This window comes from Myripristis murdjan, chromosome 1, assembly GCF_902150065.1.
Source record: "Myripristis murdjan chromosome 1, fMyrMur1.1, whole genome shotgun sequence".
NCBI classification, from domain to species: Eukaryota; Metazoa; Chordata; class Actinopteri; order Holocentriformes; family Holocentridae; genus Myripristis; species Myripristis murdjan.
The window spans coordinates 37497533-37514961 of NC_043980.1; the positions used below are offsets into that span (position 1 = coordinate 37497533).

Genomic DNA, 17429 nt, shown 5'->3' on the forward strand with positions numbered 1-17429 from the left:
AGACAGAATTAAACCTTTTCTTGATTAGGTTTGAAGACTTTGGATGGTATTCAGATTAATATGCTTGTCAGCAATATGACAATATGATTCAACCAGGTCATATCACAGAAGCTGAAGATTATTCATTGTGATGTCAAATATAATAATTAGTCATTTGTATACTGAGACTGATCAAGACTGGCTATGCCATACTACTGGATATGAAAACAGAAGCATCCACTATTTTTTATCTTCAGCTGTGGCAAAAAGACACTTGGCACTTTTGTTTATTTTCACAACCAGAATTTATGCAACATTTGAAAAAAACATTAAGATACACAAAACCTTTTGTAAATTAAAGTGATAATTTTCATTAAAATGGTAAAACTTGTTTTTATCCATGAACTTTCATGCTCTTTCAGTTTCAAGGCTCAGCCTTCAGTCTGGGTTTGTTTCAAGGTAACCAGGAATAATTATAAAACATTATTTTCAGAAAAGTTTCACAACACACTGCAGTAAATCTCACAGTAGCAAAATTAGTTTCCACTTAAACCTTTCCTGCAGTCCCAAGGTTTTAATAATCCCTGGCTGTAACTCCTCTCTTCCTCCCTCTCACATGGCGTTCACCTGCTGCCTTCGCCCTCCTGCCCCGCCTGCGGCTGGCTGCGGTGTGGCCGGGCTTGGCTGTCGTGAAGGTGATGCACTGGGAGTCCAGGTAGTCCAGCAGCTTGGAGGCACCAAGCCGGATCCCGGCGGCTTTGAGCCGTTCCTGGAGCTGGGAAATGACCAGAGGTTGGTACTGGAGGATCTGACTGTACAGCTCTGAGTCGGACAGGATGAAGGAGCGCACCGCCCGGAGGCGATCTTGGAGGCGGGAAGCTGCCTGAGATGCTGTCACGCCTCCGTCACTATCTGTGTCGCTGTCAGAGGAGAGGCACAACTCTGGGTTGGACCTGCAGACACAGAAATAGATGGATTTATCCTCCAGAGTCAAAATCGCCCTGTAGATTTGTTAAATAGGTTGTTGATGTTAAGAATGGTAATTTTTCCATCCACAGGAAATGACAAATTGAACTTTAAGATTAAATACACAGTGCCTCCTAAACAGCGATGAGAAGGAGAAAGCTGGACTTGCAAATCCTAGATCTTTGGCCTTTTTTTCTTCTGTTGGTATAAAGACATTACAGACAGCACTGCTGCAACAGGCTGCTGCACTGGGGGGTTCAGTTACCTCTTGCTTGTCATTTGATCCCACCAATATGGGAAGCTACTAAGTGCAGCTTTATTGCTGTGTCATGTTTTAGACCACTGCAAACATCTACAACGTCAAAAAACACTCATGATATAGGCATAGCCTAATATTTGAGATACGAAGCACATCTTTAAAAACCCTTACCGTTCAGATTCTTCACTGGCGGCAGCTGAAGACGAATTGGAGCCCTGTGAGGCAGACAGGGGCTCAGCATCTTCCTCACTGTTATGTTTTCTAGGGGAGACAGTCATGGGTGCTCTGGGCAGTTTGAAGCTCACTGCCTGGACGCAGGCGGCCGGCCTACTGGTCACACTTGTGGTTTTGGATAGGGGCTTCACCTGAGTGGTGCGACCCTCAGAGGGTGGCTCATCCTCTGAGTCAGAACTGACCAGCTGGTGGGTGTAGTGGTGGATCTCCTTCAGCTTGAGGATCATCTGCCGCTTGGGCAGAGGACGAACACCAAACCTGCCCACAAGAGAAAATAGCTGGCATTGGTAACAGACAGACTAAGCAGCAGATGGACGGGGCAAAATAGCCTAAGAGGGAGAGTGGAAACAGACAAGCAGACTAGGCTGACATCGAGGGTGGTAATAGGATATGTTCCTAAGTTAACAGCCTTGATTAGAAAAAATAACACACACAAGCTTGTGTCCTTCCTTAACTTGCTTTTCTGTGTGGGTGGGGATGAGATTGAACCGACTGACCTGTTGAGTTTGCTCTTGAGCTCCGGCGTGTCCATGTCGGAGTAGCTGGGCATGGGAGTGATGGGCACTATGGGACCGCGCCTTTTTCTCCGAGGTGCAACTAGACAGACATCAGGACATTCTGTAAGCTCAGACAATGCTCGATGGTTTCTGCACCACAATTTCTAAGTGCCTGATGTTAAACAAAATGTAGTTTTCGTTTTCTTTTTCTCCACAAACTCCATTCAAATGTACCTTTCATTATTTCTTTACATTAAAAGCAAAAATCCACCCTCAGACACTCTTGTTCTGTTAGATAACAGTGATGTCCAGTTCATCACAGCAAGTGCTCCAAATGACTTCTTTGATGTACCCACTTTCTCTAAACCTGCGTCATTTACTTCAGCTAGTGAATGACCACGGACAACCTTGCTGCTTCAAACAAAGGAGGGAGTAACGGCAGATAAATGTGACTATTCAGCTAACTAGCTCATGAACATTAGTAGGCAATCAGAACCACATCCCTTACCCAAGCCTCTACTCGTCTTGTGGCTGCACTGCATTTTGGTCTATAAAGGCAACTGTTGGTGGCAAAATTGGTTATCTGTGCCTCTTCTACAATGGATTTCTTCATGTGTGATCGCTGAACAAAACGGTGAGTCTAATGATGTTTTTAATGACTTAAAAATATTCCAATGTCAGATTCTACTTGTAGCTGCACTGGAAATATCACATTTTGGCCAGTTATGCACAGGAAAAAAAACACCAACTAACAAAATAGTTTTAGTGGAGTTTTTATGAGTTTTAGGATAGATTTTTCCTTGTAACTTATCATTTGCAGTTTGGGGCTGGTACAGTGCTTCTGTGGTTAATACTGTTGCCTCACAGCAGGCGAGTCTTTCTAGTACATCAGTTTTTATGAATTGGTATATCAGACAAACACTGCTTCATCTTTGCACCAAACAAGCCTTCATACCTGGGGTTTTTAAATGAGCCTGAGGGTTCACCCGCTGAGAAAGGGGCAGAGCTTCTTCCTCCTCTTCCTCGTTCCAGCTGTCCCATAACTTGCTGTCCAGGAGGCTACCATTGACATGCGGTGGGGTGGGGGTAGTCGTGTCAGGTGGAGGAGGGGTCAAGGGGGAGCATGTATGGGCAGGCATTTTGGATGTAGGCGAGGAAGATGGTTGTGTGGTGCGCAATTTGGGTGGAGTGGAGTTAACATGTTGCCCAGGGTTGTGAAACTGGAATGACTCGATGACATGACTTGTGTTGGGATGTTGAGAGGTGGTAGATGAAGATAGCCCAGCTGTTCCTCCCTGTCCAGGGCTGCGATCATGTGGGCTGCTTCCTCCACTGTCCTCCAGCCTCAGACTGAAGCGGACACCTGGGTTTCCCTCTCTGTCTGCACCAACATCGAGGCCCCATGAGTCGTTGAAAGCCATGGGAGGCTCGTCCATAATCGTGAAACTTTGCTGGAAGCTGCCGCCTAAAGCATCCTCTGCATTACCTTTCAGTGACGTTTCTTTCTGCTCTCCTGCAGTCCCTCTACCTTCTTCTTCCCTCTCTATTATTCCATTTCCTGTGTCATTTCTAATTCCCCTGGCTTCATTTTTGGTCTGCCCTGTCAGTTTAGTTCCTGTGTTGTCAGCAGTAGATCCTCTTTGTGTTGAAGTTGAAAGGCCTCTGTACGAGGAAGAGGATGGTGAGTCTGAGAGGTTAGATGAGGAAAGACGAAGACTTCCTATCTCTCTGTCAGAATGCTCCTTCACTTGACCAAACGAACTCTCCCTCTCAGGGTCACAGTGGACGGGGGAGGCAGGAAGATGGACAGGGGGTTTGTGTAAATCTGTGTGTAGGGGAGTGCTGCTGTACTGCTGAGACTGGATGTGAAGAGGGTTTGGCTGCATGGAGGCCCCCTGTTGGGACTGGAAGGGAAGGGAGTAAGTAAAGCTGGAGGCTTGTGAGCACTTATGGGGACCTGCAAAAAGTGGGAAGTTATCACTAGACTCCACCTCTCTGTCCATATTCACATCACTACTTCTATTGTTTTTTTCAGCACAGTTAAGAGCCATCCCAGAACTACAAGGGAAGTTCTTCTCCAGTTTCCTGGAAACACTTGCCTGTGTCTGATTTGTGTCGGATTTGTGACGTCTGCTCTTTAATGATAACCTTGGAGAAGATAACACAGGGGATGAGGACGGTGAAACACTGGCTTTGGGGAAGAGCTGCGTCCTGCGCATGCTGCTGTGCGTCTGAGTGGAGCTGGTGATGGTGTTTCTGCTGGGCTGTACTGGCGTGGCTGGAACGAGCCAGGAAACTTCCGGAGAACAGTCTACTGGACTCTGCTCCAGAGCATCACAACTAAAACCAGATCGACCTGGAACTGGGAATGCAGATGGAGTGCTGGGACTGAGCCCAAAACTACATGACTCTTTCTTCTCCAAGGTAGCCTCGTTAGGTTGCGGCACTGGTTGGGGTTTGATCTGGGTGAAGTTCTGCACATTCTGACTGGTGCATGGTGAAGGTCTACGGGAACTGGCAGCAGCTAGATCTACTTCCATCTCTTCACTTGAGTCAGACAGAACTATTAGCTCAGGTTCCTTTCTGTTCTGAGGTGAAGCAGGAGAAAGGGCAGCACAAATACTGCGACAACCTTGGCTGGGCCTTTCATCTCTAGAAAGAGCGCATTCTTTGGAGAAGTCTGTATCAATGCTATCTGTTCGCTCATCTCCTCCATTACCAACTTCACCAGGGGACAAACCTGGGAGAGGCAGGTTGGATGTACTGGGTGGAGGGCTGATTGAAAGGTCAATGATTTCACTAGCTGAGGACTGAAGGCAAGTTCTGTTGAACTGTGTCTTTCCCTTGTCCGTAGTAGTTGAGTGCTCAAGGTGTTGAGACTGACAGGTTTGTGTCTTACTGCGACAGGAACTGGAGGGTGGGGAGGAGGGGTCTTCTTCCTCATACACCCCCCAGGAGTCTGAGAAGAGGCGGCTGTAGCTGCGATTCAGGTTGTGGTCTGGCTCAAGGTTGGAGACAGGTGGCACACTTTTTTCCTTAGAGCCTGTTGAGATCATTTTAGGCTCTGTTATGTCTGGTTTGGTGAACACTTCGTTGTCCTCCATCTCCAGGTCTCCTTCTTTCTCATCTTCTTCTTCTTCCTCTGTGCTGCCTTTCCCCTCCTCCCTCTTTCTCTGTGTGGCAGCAAACTCATAGATCTCCTCCATCTCCTCCTCATTCACTTTTTCTTCACATATCTCTTTGTCTGCTAATGTGAGGTCATTAACTCGACCTGCTTTTTCCAACCCTGTCTCGCCGTCCCTTCCTTCATCTGTATCTTCATCCTCTTCATTCCACATAGACTGAAGGAGATCCATGAAGGCGTGGTCTGTTTGCTCCTCGGATGGCTGCTCCTGGCCTGCACAGTCTGCTCCTTCTGCCTGGGTTACTGCCTCTTCTTGGTAGAGCTGACAATGCTGCCTGAGCGCCTCCAAGTCAAATCTTAACAGTTCAAATATACAAAAAGAAGAAAGAGGAGTTTTCACACAAACTGCATTCAGTGTTTCATTCAATGTCTCCCTCTGGAGAACTGTTTTCCACTGGAAAAATTCCTACATTTTCTCAACCATCATTGCCATATAATACCCAGAGAGCACACAAACATTGGCCCTTTGTGTACCCGATGTTAAACTGATGAATGAGTCAATTGTATTTATATTGGCTCTATATAGTTTACTGCACATCATCAGATCTATGTTTCTGTTTCTGATGTCTTTCCTACATCATCACCATGTAGTCTGGAGTTCTGAAGTCATGCCTCCATAGAACAACTCCGATGGCATGCCTACATTGGACATAGGTGGGCAAGACGCTTTTTCTCAAGTTCAGCTGATTTGTGATCTTTGATCTACAACCTACAACAGACCTACATATGTGTGCTATCCAGGTATGAACCTCTCATTCTGGAATGAAAGGAGAAAAAAAAACATTCTGACAAACAAAACTCAACTTGTTAGTATAAATTTTGAGGAGAGAATCCCAGTGATTCTGCAGTTTTTGCTTGGAATATCCATGCATAGAATTATTACTTGATCAAGGCTTGGTTAAAATAAAGATTGTTCCAGTGTATGTGGTTACGTTTTTTTTTAGTTGATTGTGATACTGTAAGGTGTTAGGTTCTTTATGGGCACCACTGTGTGCACAGATGCTGTATGGATGCATTTATAGGGTTTTTAAATCTCCTACTGACCTGGATGCCAGCTCCAGAAGATGAGGCAGCAGGGATGCTGAGATAGGACAGTGGGCTGTATAGACGTACTGAAGCAGACTGTACACCGCCTGTCCTGGAACCTCCCCTACCAAAATCCTTTGGGCAGCAGGCATGCCTTCCTCCTGCACTCCGAAACCACTGTCATGTACCTGCGACAGGGGGAGAGTGGAAAAGAGAGAGTTATGAGATGAAAGACAGGCAAGGAAAAAGTAAGGATGGCAGCCATGAAAACCATGAAGTCTGATTTCCCCTCATATCTCCCCTTAAGTAGCTTCAAAGTTAGAAAAACATTTGTTTCCATGGTATAAAATAATGTAACATACATGCTGTGTATCTGCTGGTTGCAACACCTCTCAAGCCACATCACACTTCAACTGTGTGAAATATTCAAACCTAAGCTGTCATTGTTTTATGGCTGAAACATTATATCAAACAAAAAATGTAATAATAATAAAAAAAAAGTTCTGAGGGGTTGAACAAAGCTTGGCTGTAAAGCAATGACAAACTCACTAATGGAACCAATAGAGCCGTAGAGGTTAAAGCAGATTTACCATGGCCTTATTGTGAACTGCAAAAGGTTTGAATTTTTATATACTGGCAAACTGTATCTACATTTAGTCAAATTAAGATAAAGGGTTGCTGTTTGGGTTGCACAATTATGGTTGCCATCAAATACAGTGTCAAGTATTTACCATCTGTGCCAGCAGAGGGCAGCGGGTGTAAAGCATGAACGAATGGGCAAAGTAGACCTCTCCGCTGTCCACCTGGAGCTGCACATCACTGAGCTGTGGGTTGTTCACCATGCTGCTCAGGTCTGACGCCAGCCTGGACAGCATCACCTACAGGGGACGTGGCAGCACAACACATCAGGGGTTAATGGACTGTGGGACAAATGCAGAGTTGTGGTTCTGTGTCCTTTCAGGCGCCATACACAGGTTCTTGTGGCATTTGTACAAGAGAGCCATGACTTTGGATGGGTTTTGTTGTCCTATAGTGGTGCACTGGAGAACCACACACACAGACAAGCTAGATGTAGGAAGTTCTGTAGTGAAGCAAATAACAAGATTTTGGTCAGAACTGATAGGTGTGATGGAGAATAATGGGAAAATTGAGAACAGGTTGATAACAGTCTGAGTTATGATTTAATTTTATTACGAATGGTCTTACTGATTTGTGGCTGCCTTGCTCTCTATCTGCTCCTGAATGGCCAGTGGGCGTCCTTGCTTGGCAGTGGGGGTGTCGCGTGTAGGTGGTTGTTGTTTCTGGCAAGAAGCCACTCAGACAGAGGTCAGCTTGCTCTTGTGGCTCCTCCAGGACAAATCCACTAAGATGAAGGTCAGGGATCAGACCGCTGCTGTTGTCTATGTCTGCGGGGGAACAGACGATCAAAATCAGAATTATAGAGTTAACACATACAGAGAGTTTGACTTGACAGGACGCTCCCATCGGTTACAGTAAACTTAAAAACACACAATAAAATAATAATATAATTTAACGTTATCCAGCATAATTCACAATATATTTTCTGCAAAGTGCTGTAAACTGTATGGAATAAAATCACATAATAGAAGATATAAGACATAAGTGAAGTAATGAATAATGAATAAAAGTACTAATAATTAAATGAAAAGAAGTAGAACCGAATAAAAACTGTGAATAAAATCAGTTAAAAGCAAGTCAATCAAAGTGAGCTTTTAATTCTGAAATCAGCCATTTGGACAGAATCAAAAGGTAAATGAAGACAACAGTATGTATAGTGGTTAATTAAAAAAAATGTTTTGCACTGAAAACTATGCAAAATTTTACTTATTGCACAACAATACGTCTGTTTTCACACAGGTGGTATCTTGCCTTTGCATCTGGAAAATGGACATTATTTTGGTCAGGCTGAACAAGACAAGCTCTATCAATTATGTGATTTTCAAGAAACTGAAAGTGAGTCACTCTGTTTTGTAATGTCGGTTTGTTTTAAGATTTAAGTAAACTTTTATTTATTAAGGTTGAGAACTAATACTACTATTTTTTTGAAGACTATGAAATACTGAAAAAGGGCGGACCGCTGTCTGCCTTTGCTACAAAAATATCAGATTTTATTCATGTTGACTTTGGACTGTACTGGACTGATTGCTGCGGCAGACAAGCTCATACCGGTTTTCATTTGTCATTTATCTTTTATTTGTTAAGGACGTTTCACTTCACTGGTCTTATTGATCATCAAATATACTATACTATTAAGTCACTCATTCTTTCTGTTAAACAGACATACGCATCATACAGAGATATGCATTATAAAACTCTATCACAAACATGACAAATATAATATATCACTGCTATAAATCCACTGATGGGGACAAGAAATTATGATTCTCAACTTCAGAATTCATTTAGACCCTACCAGACCTGTGACTTACCACATTTTTGTGGATTTGAGAGAAGGTAGAAATGTGAGATGCAGATCATGACGACCTGAATTCTTTAGAGTCAGCTTTCTCATGTAAACATTTGCACGTCCTGTCAGCCTTAATAAAAAAGGATGGGGTGCTATAGAGAAGAATGGCTTCTCCCCTTATCCTTAGGGCTTTACCCCACTACTTCAAACCCCATAGTTTGATTCTATTTTCCTGGTGTCGGGTAGGAATGCTTCTCCACCCAAAGAATGCAAGGAATCTAAATTTAAGAGTGAAATCCAAACCTCCTAAACAGCAGTGAGCTGTGCTCTGTCCAGACAAAGCTGGGCTCAGCAATGTTAGATCTTTTCCCTCTGTTGTCTCTTTGGTGTGAAGCATCACAGACCAGCTGAGTTAGTAAATAACTATATGAGAACATGACTGTGCTTTGTCCAGATACCGGAACATTACAATTTTTCAAACAGTTACACCGAAAGGACTGAGCCCTAATTTCATTGCATTATTATACGTATATGATTGTGCAATGACAATAAAATCTATCTATCTATCTATCTTGCTGCCATTAGGAGCTGCCAAGGTGCAAAGTTACCTCATATTGTCTTAAACAGATAGAGCAAAGAGAAATTTTTAGGCTAAGTGCACATCTGCAGCTGTCGTCTCACAACAAAAGTGAAATGTTTTACAGTAAGAAAATCAACTGAAATGACAGGTGATACCAAGGCCAGGGTTTCCTCTAGGATTTTTTGAAACTGTGGGGGAGGGCTTCAGTGTCACAATATGTTAAAGTATTATTTGTTTTAAAAATGTAAATTACTTATCAAACAGACCTTACAATTCAGCTACCAATGAATGAGCAGTAGTATGCATGTGATAACATAGATTGAAAAATAAGCCGAAGTGATACCTCTTCTGTGAATAGACAAGCTAAGCCAGTGTGCCGGTGTTAGTCAGTGAAAATAGCGCGGAGTGGCAACTGTTCGCGTTACACAATCTATGTCAGTGCTGCTGTAGCTGGAACGTTTCTTTGCCTTTTGGACTGGTACGGTGCCGGTGCAGTTGTTGTATTTTTGTTTTCTTGGTGGTGCAGGTGAAACGACTGAGGGGTTGCACCACCAAGATTTGCTTCCCTCCATGTAATTTTCCCCAGACAAACGTTCAGATTCCACACAAAAACAGCATTTCATTCAAATTATGTCAAATCCCGCGTTAAAAATAGATTCCGTTTCATTTGGCAAATTCCGCGATTCCGTGTTCGCGGAAATTATAGGGCCCTACAATGTTAACATTAACGATAACCATTAACGATAATTAGGGTCGTTTTCACAGGCTTGAACAAAAAAATGGATTAAATATAATCTTGCCTAGGTACCTTTCTCTTGCCCTCGTCTCTCCCTCTGCGAGGAGCGCGCAGCAGCAGAATCAAAACAGGCGGGTGATGACTCCGGTGTTCATTTTTCAAAATAAAGTTAATTGCAGTGTAGTGTAACATTTCAGTGCAACATTTCAAATTCTGATTATAGTAAGTATATGTGCGCAAATATGGGCTATATATATATATATGTGTATATATATCCATCCATACAATATACTTTAAATTGTTTTAACATCTGAAAAAAAAAAAAAAAAAAAAAAAAAAAACATCATTCGGAAGGCGTGGTGGCTTTTATTTTGCCGTGTAGCGGAAACCCTGAAGGCACAAATGTCAGTCATGTATTTGTATGAGCTCTCTTGAGTTGTATGCATGGAGGGTGAGCACTTTGTCCAGACATGTCAGGCGAAGCCATCGGTGTCAGTGCACTCTGTAGGTCAGTGTTTCCCAACCGGGGGTACGCGTACCCTACATTGCAGGGGGTACGTGAAAACATAGGCGGAAATCCCGGGGGTGTCGGGGGGGACAAGACCCCTCCATCCATAAATTTTGAATAATATAGTAATATTCAATCAAAGTGCAATGCAAGCGGTGCTAATTATAAATGTAAAATAGTGGGTTTTTAAGTGTTTAAAAGTTATGACCCCCCCCCATGCCTCACAGTGGTTTGGTCCGCATCCTGCTCCCGGCAGAGCGGCTGCGGCAGCTCGGTAACTTTCAGTCCTTCAGCCGGAGAGGCAGCAGCCTGATGAGAGCTAGCAAGAAAACCTCCTCAAGTGAAAACCAGTGAGTCATTTATCACACCACTTGTTCACCAAGCACAAGGTTGTAATATGAAAAGCTTGGTCCAAACCCTGCCTCCTTCAGCTCACTGTTTAAGCTAATAGCTAATGACTGTTTCCAAGCTGAAGGGAGTGCAGGACAGTGAGGGAGAGAGAGGACAGACCACAGGAGGAGCAAATACTGAGCTTTTTATTCTTTCAGAAAGTCTGTCAGGATATTAATGTCAGAAATAGTTCATATTTTACTGATATTTTGAGTTTGTCTCTAGATAGTTATCTATTTTTTGCATTTTAAACTGCATTATTTTGTGGCATAGTTTCATTTCATTTTCTTATTTGATCTCAAAGGGACAGTGCACAGCTCAAACATATACTGTATGTCACTATTTGATGCCATATCTTGCTTTGTTTTTTGTTGACACTACAATAAATTTTTTTGAAGAATAGTTTGATGTAGTTGGATTATTCAAGGTATCTCCTGTAGTTTTAGAGCTTATTTTGAGTTTCTAGTTCTTGTAAAGCTACTTTGATGGACTGTAGTGGAAATAGAACAGTGAGTAAAGAAATTAGGATTATTGCTTTTAATAGCATTATTTAAAACCTATGAACATGCTGAGGGCTCAGCACTTAATGGCAAATTTCAAAGGAGCATAAGAGAGTTCAGAGAGAGATGTACAATCGTGCCAGACAGCAATTAGTCTCTGAAATTTTGCTGTTTACCCCCCCCCCCCCCCCCCCCCCCCCCCCCCCCCCCCCCCAAGACAAAAAAGGTTGGGAAACACTGGTTTAAGTTACATAAATGTGAACTAGTATTAATTTAGAAAGCTAGACTGTTACCTTTGGCAGGGCCAGAGGCAGTGTAACCCCACTGGGTGAGGGTCATTCCGTCTTCAGCCAGCTCCACCAGGTCTCTGACAGCCTGGCTGCCTATTGAGAGCTTTGCTGAGGATGAGGCAGAGGCAGCTGAGGAAGGGGCCGTCTTGGAGGAGGAGGTGGAGGTGGAGGGGATGATGGAGCTCCTAGTCACTGGGACAGGGGCATCTTCACCAGGAGTTTGGACAGAGGAATCAGGCTTCTCACTGGTTGAGGAGACTGTATCAGTCTAGGAATGAAGGGCAACAGACATTTTTTTGTACACATATATTTGGTCAATGTCACTGCATTTCAATTCAGGAATCAATTTACTTCATTCAGCAATGTCATTACATGGTACTATCAGTTACCAACATTTGCTGTGAATGCAAGGCAGGAACAGAAACAGAAACAGGAACATTTTAGTCCACAGGAAAAAGTGACTGATTCATCAAACGCTTTCACTGTTCCAGCCACTTTCTATATTTACATGCCAAATTTGAGTGGTAATATAGAATAGTCATTGTGTGGTGGGGGCGCTGTCAATTTCTGGCCAAAACTTTACTAAAATTTGGCTGGTGTGGCATCAATGTCTCATTCAGATAATAAACAAGACAGGGTGTAAAAGTGTTGTTCATCTCTCACCATTCCTGCATCCTGAGGCATTATGAACTCCCTGAGCTCCGGGGTGTAGAACTCAGACTCACAGCTGGGCCCTCCATCCCGCAGTGCACTCTTTTCCCAGAGGGGGGCGTCACCACTCCAGGCAGACAGGCTGCTGGGGCAGCGTTTGGGGGTGGGAGGTGAGGGGGCCCTGCCGCATAGGAGGAGAGCAGAGACACGCTCCTGAATCCTCCTCAGGGCCGCCTCGGCATCTTGAATAAGGAGCAGCGGGGGAGGGCGGGGAACACCGCCCTTTCTCTTCCTGCCACGCCCCTTACCTGCAGCAAGAGGTGTCAAAGAGAGGAAAGGGTTTGTATGCTGTCCACATCTGTATGACTGTAAACATGGAAATAGCTTGATGATGTATTTAATGTCTCATTTGATTTCATCAAAGAAGTATCTATCTAGTTCCATGACTCAAGGAAGTCACAGAGCCAGGAGAGTAATGCAGGAAGGGTGAGATTTTTATCAGTGTTCACTGCTTCAGGCTGCTTTCACACAGGACACTAGCACAACTGAGAACAAGTGCATTAGATCTAGGAAATCATTCAGTAAATACTGGAGTTTTGAACCCACAGTGCAGTTGTTTCATTCATGATGTCTGGAGTAATTGTATGGTCTTTTTTGGGCCTTTCTGGAACTCTACAGCCTGGCACAGCTGGCTGACTTGAGAAACCATTTGGCCACGGACCGAAGGGTGGATACACAGTGACCCTAGTCACCATAACACCCAACCGTCCCATGTTTACAAATGCAGAGCATTAGTTGTGATTATCTTTTGTGCTACTGACCAAGACCAAGCAGAAATGTGGACTGAATGTTAGCGAGCAGGTGTTGGAGACGCTACTGTACCTGCATCTGGTCTCCACTTCAACAGTGGGGTCATGGAGGTGTGAGACGCAGCAGTCTCCCTCTGAAACTCTTTCTCCACCTCCCTCTCCCTCTCCTGTTCTAGCAGGGAGGATGAAAGAGCTAGGGCCAGCATGGTGTCCTCATCCAGAGGCTGGGTCTTCTTCCTGGGCTTCTTTTTTGCTGGGATGCCTGGTTCAGATGGCGCCTTTCTCTTGGTGCCTTCAGGTGCTGCACTGAATGAAAAACAGAAGAAGAGACAAAAAGTTAATATAGAAGACAAAGTACATTTGATGACTTAGACAACTTCAGGTACTCGTATGCTCCTTTTATTGTAACGGTTTAATCCTGTGTTCATGCTGTAAGCAGGACAATCAACAAGTCACCAGAAGTCCGTTCACTGACTACAGAGTTGAGCAAGCAGGAAAGCTTGGCTGAAGTGTGGATGGTCAACAAGATTGCCATCTTAGAAAGGGTGGCCACTGCCCACAGCTTAACTTTTCGGATAACTCTACCAGAGAGGCATGAAATGGACAAGAACCAAGGCTAGGTGATACAAACAAAATCAAATATTATAATATCTTTGACCAATATATTAATACTGAAATTGTTACAATATTTTAGGGTTGACTACTGGTGCCTTCATGTGATATTTACACACACAAGATTTTTCACTAACAATCAATAATGTGGTTATAATGACGAAGCAGATAGAGGCAAAAACAGACCAGCTAGAACAGTCTAATCATTACAGAAAATTGCATTCCTTTACTGTAATGCAGCCGTTAAAACCAGGAAAAGACAACACTTATGATATATATACAATATCCAGAAACCCCAGAAAATATCTACTCTGATACAAAAAGATCATTATATCAATATATTACCCAGCCCAAATGAGAAGTTGATCCTAGCTATTCAAAGCGCTTCATTTCAGCTTCTGCTTTACAAATTACAGAAATAAACATCTCCAAAACTATGCTTGGAGAATGGCTGCATCCATTAGTTGATGGTATAATCTAAAATTGTTTCTTTCCTGTTAATTGTTTCTCAGTTCTACTTAATGCCACTTATTTTGACTTGTCAAAACAGTATATTATGAAAGGCAACACCAGAGCAGAGAATATAAATGACTGGATTATGTTTCTTGGTCAAAACATTGTGGCTGCATGAAACCAATTCACAGATGCAACTGAAACCTCTCCCCTGGTCACATAACATTTGACCACGTTCCTCATAGTGCGAGCACACAGCTGGAGGAGTGACTGGATGGGTAGAGGCCACTGAGGCTGACTCACGGTTGGTTTGCAGTGCTGTCTGCCTGGGCCTCGGTAGCCTGTCTCTGCAGAGCCTGCAGCAGCACGGCTGGGGACACACCCATCTCTGAGGAGCAACGCTTCAGGTGGGCAGAGCGACTCTTCTGGGACTTGAACTTTTTGCCACAGATGGGACAGTCAGAAACCCCAGAGGGAGCAGGAGGAGGGGCTGGGGCACTGTCTTCATTCTCATCCAAACACCTGCAAAAGGCATTTAATTCAACAAAACCCAGAGAAAGGCAAACAATCATTAAGGCAGAGCCAAAAACATCTTAAACTAGCATTCAGGATGGTAGTTCAAAGAAACTAAATGCATCAGTTGTGCACATTCTCAAATGCTCAGATGCCTAGAATGAAGATTTATATATCCAGACCGGTTGAGGTGCTGTGTGCGCCCCTCGGGGGACATGTGGGACAGGTCTCTGTGGCAGAGCTGACAGAAGAAGAGGCCTCTGTCCTCCAGGTCCACCACCTGAGCCTCGGCCGCCTCCCTGTCCAGCTCCTGCTGTAGCCTGAGGGCCAGCACCTCATCACTATCCTGGGGCTCCTGGTGGAGGCCAGGTGTGGCTGGTTCTGGACTATCTGCATACAGGAGACACAAATACAGTGAGGGGCATGCTGGGGCAATGATTTCACAGTCAACAATGAAGGGAAAAGGGATTGTTAAATCCCTAAAAAATTATGTCACTATAACTACAACTACTAGCTTTTTCTGATACTGGTTATTAGGAACGGGACTCAGCACGGACCGCCCAATATGATACCATTCATGATACCTGGGTGCCAGTTCATGTATTGTTATCATGTAATTACTGGAAGTATTGTCATTTGATTTGATGATATTGTGCTATAGAATAACTTTTTTTTTTTTTTTTTTTAACACTATAGAAAACAGCTGAATCATACTTAAAAAGACAATTATCATGAGCATGACAGCCAAATTGATTTTTGAATTTCTATCATTTATTGCAGGGCTAACAAATAAATAAATAAATAAAACAACCAGCCACTCAAAACTGTATGATGTTTTCTTCCTTGGGAATCTGAACCTGATATGGGCAGCATGTTGGGTGTGTTACCACAAAGCTTGACTTTTCATTCAACTGTGCTAAGGTAAAGCTGTTGCATTCTGAACTGCACTTTTCCCACCTTGAATAATAGAAACGTAATAATAATAATAATAATAATAATAATAATAATAATCACAATTTGTAAGTGAACTGATTTTTCCCACCATCCCATACTGGTTAGGGTGGAGTTAGGACAAGTTTGTTTCATGTCCTGTATGGAGGACCCATGTGCACACAAGCCAGAGCTCAGACAAGAAAACCTGTGTGCGAGCCATGAGAGCCAAAGACAGGAAAATAGCTTGCACCGCCTGAGTAATGGATCATGAAAATGTAAAAACTCATGAAAAGGCATGAGGAAGAGCACACCTTCATCATCTTCAGCAAACAGGGGGCTGACGCTGTGAGAGATAGACAGTGGAAATCTGCTCAAAGCACAGATGGCATCTTATTACCTCGTCTTTGCGGCGGCAGAGGAGGAACACAGTCGCTTTCACTGCCTGGCAGCTGGCTGATCTTCTGATGCGCTATCCTCTGTGGACTGGCTCTCTTGAACTGCTGCATTCTCAAAAGCACTTTGTCTTTGGCCCTTACATTTGTCGCAACCACCTCCTCCGCTTCGGGCGCACCAGAGCCCACAGAAACCGACGAGCCGGTGTGTCCCGGGTCGTCAGCCAGCCCTCCATTGACCGCTGGTGGTTTGGGTTCAGCGCCGGTGCCACAGGGAAGCGGCTGGGTTGCACTGACACGCTTCGCGTCCGGGTCCGTCTCTTTCTGGTGTCTCCTCCTCTTGTCTCCGGTGGCCGCCTGGCTGCAGGACCGAGCCTCTGCCTTGCTGGGCTGCCCGGGCTCGCCTGCTTTCCTGCGGACTCGTTTGAGCAGCTTTGAATAAAGATCGACGAAGTCCTGGTCCGAGTCGTCCATGATGGATGTGCTTTCTCCTCACACTGAGGCTACGCCGACATGTCAGCGATCGTATTGTGTTCACCCTGCAAGGACAACATGTTAGGGCAAAGCTTCCCAGAGTCCGGCTCGGGGTCAGCACGGGCTCCAGGGGGATAACTCAGTTTCAGACGTCAACTAGCAAGACGGAAAATACTGTTTTGAGCTCCACGGTGCTCACTATGACATTCCCAAATACACAAGGCAATTATACACTATATCCTCAACATCAAACCACAACTACAACAGTATGTTCAGGAGGTAAAATCAAACAAAAAGAGGCTCTGAACATCGTTTGGGGCTCTGAAAGAGGCGTTTCTGAGCCCCGGTGCACAGCTAGCTTCCTCTTGGCACCAACACCGACATCAGCATAAAACAACATTTACTTCATATTCTCTCCACCTTCCGCCTATCTGGACAGATGAGCGTTCGTCGTCTGCTATTTACTTATCGGTTACATTGGTTAAAAATAATTATGCTAGCTGTTGGGACATAAAAACAGGCCTAAAGACTTCAGGGTTTATTTTTAAAGTACTCACGTTCGAGCGCTTCGTTTCGCACTTTCCGGTCATGTGACTGATCATTCGCGCGAATGCGGTCCTTCCAAGTCACATGACGAGGTGCGGTTGAGTTACAAAACCTGGTTTATTTAAATAATTAAACACTGTGTACAGGCTATGTTCATGTACATAGGCAGACGTAGATAGAATAAAAAGACCTTCACTGGGCTATCCTCATAATCCAAGCATCCACAAATAAAAACATGTTACCCCTAGAAAAGCATTAATTACCTCAGCTGGGCTGCTCGCATCAGTTGTAACTGCTTTATTATGGTGACGTTAAGGCGTAAAACGGAGAAAAACTATTCCATTCGTGCAAAAAGAGGCAAACTAAGAGGAAAACTAAACTGAGGCTCGTTTGTTTGCGCTGACATATGTCAACTATTATGCAATAATTTAGACCTGTGGGACAATAACTCAACCGTGCATCCCAGTGT

The 17429-nt window shown here is 44.1% G+C and overlaps 1 protein-coding gene across 3 annotated transcripts; it reads right to left on the bottom strand.

Moving 5' to 3' along the window:
• Positions 1-6: 6 nt before the first annotated feature.
• slx4 (SLX4 structure-specific endonuclease subunit homolog (S. cerevisiae)) lies at positions 7-17031 on the bottom strand. Of its 3 annotated transcripts, none has more exons than XM_030060234.1 (14): positions 16972-17031; positions 15946-16479; positions 14798-15005; positions 14406-14624; positions 13111-13343; positions 12241-12536; positions 11581-11845; positions 7352-7551; positions 6877-7023; positions 6164-6333; positions 2891-5415; positions 1936-2035; positions 1376-1696; positions 7-932 (listed from the first exon to the last, which is right to left on the bottom strand). In XM_030060234.1, exons 2-14 carry the CDS (start codon positions 16412-16414, stop codon positions 554-556), a joined length of 5532 nt encoding a protein of 1843 aa, XP_029916094.1. In that variant the 5' UTR covers positions 16415-16479; positions 16972-17031; the 3' UTR covers positions 7-553. The 3 variants fall into 3 exon arrangements, with proteins under 3 accessions (XP_029916094.1, XP_029916258.1, XP_029916176.1); XM_030060398.1 differs by lacking the exon at positions 16972-17031 and adding an exon at positions 16835-16885; XM_030060316.1 differs by lacking the exon at positions 16972-17031 and adding an exon at positions 16819-16881.
• Positions 17032-17429: the final 398 nt, after the last annotated feature.

Coding starts and splice junctions, on each gene's coding strand:
- slx4 (XM_030060234.1), bottom strand. CDS start 16,414: ATGGACGACTCGGACCAGGACTTCGTCGATCTTTATTCAAAGCTGCTC. Junction 15,006..15,945: donor TCTGCCGCCGCAAAGACGAG/GTAATAAGATGC, acceptor TCCTGTATGCAG/ATAGTCCAGAACCAGCCACA. Junction 933..1,375: donor GCCAGTGAAGAATCTGAACG/GTAAGGGTTTTT, acceptor CTGTGTCTGCAG/GTCCAACCCAGAGTTGTGCC.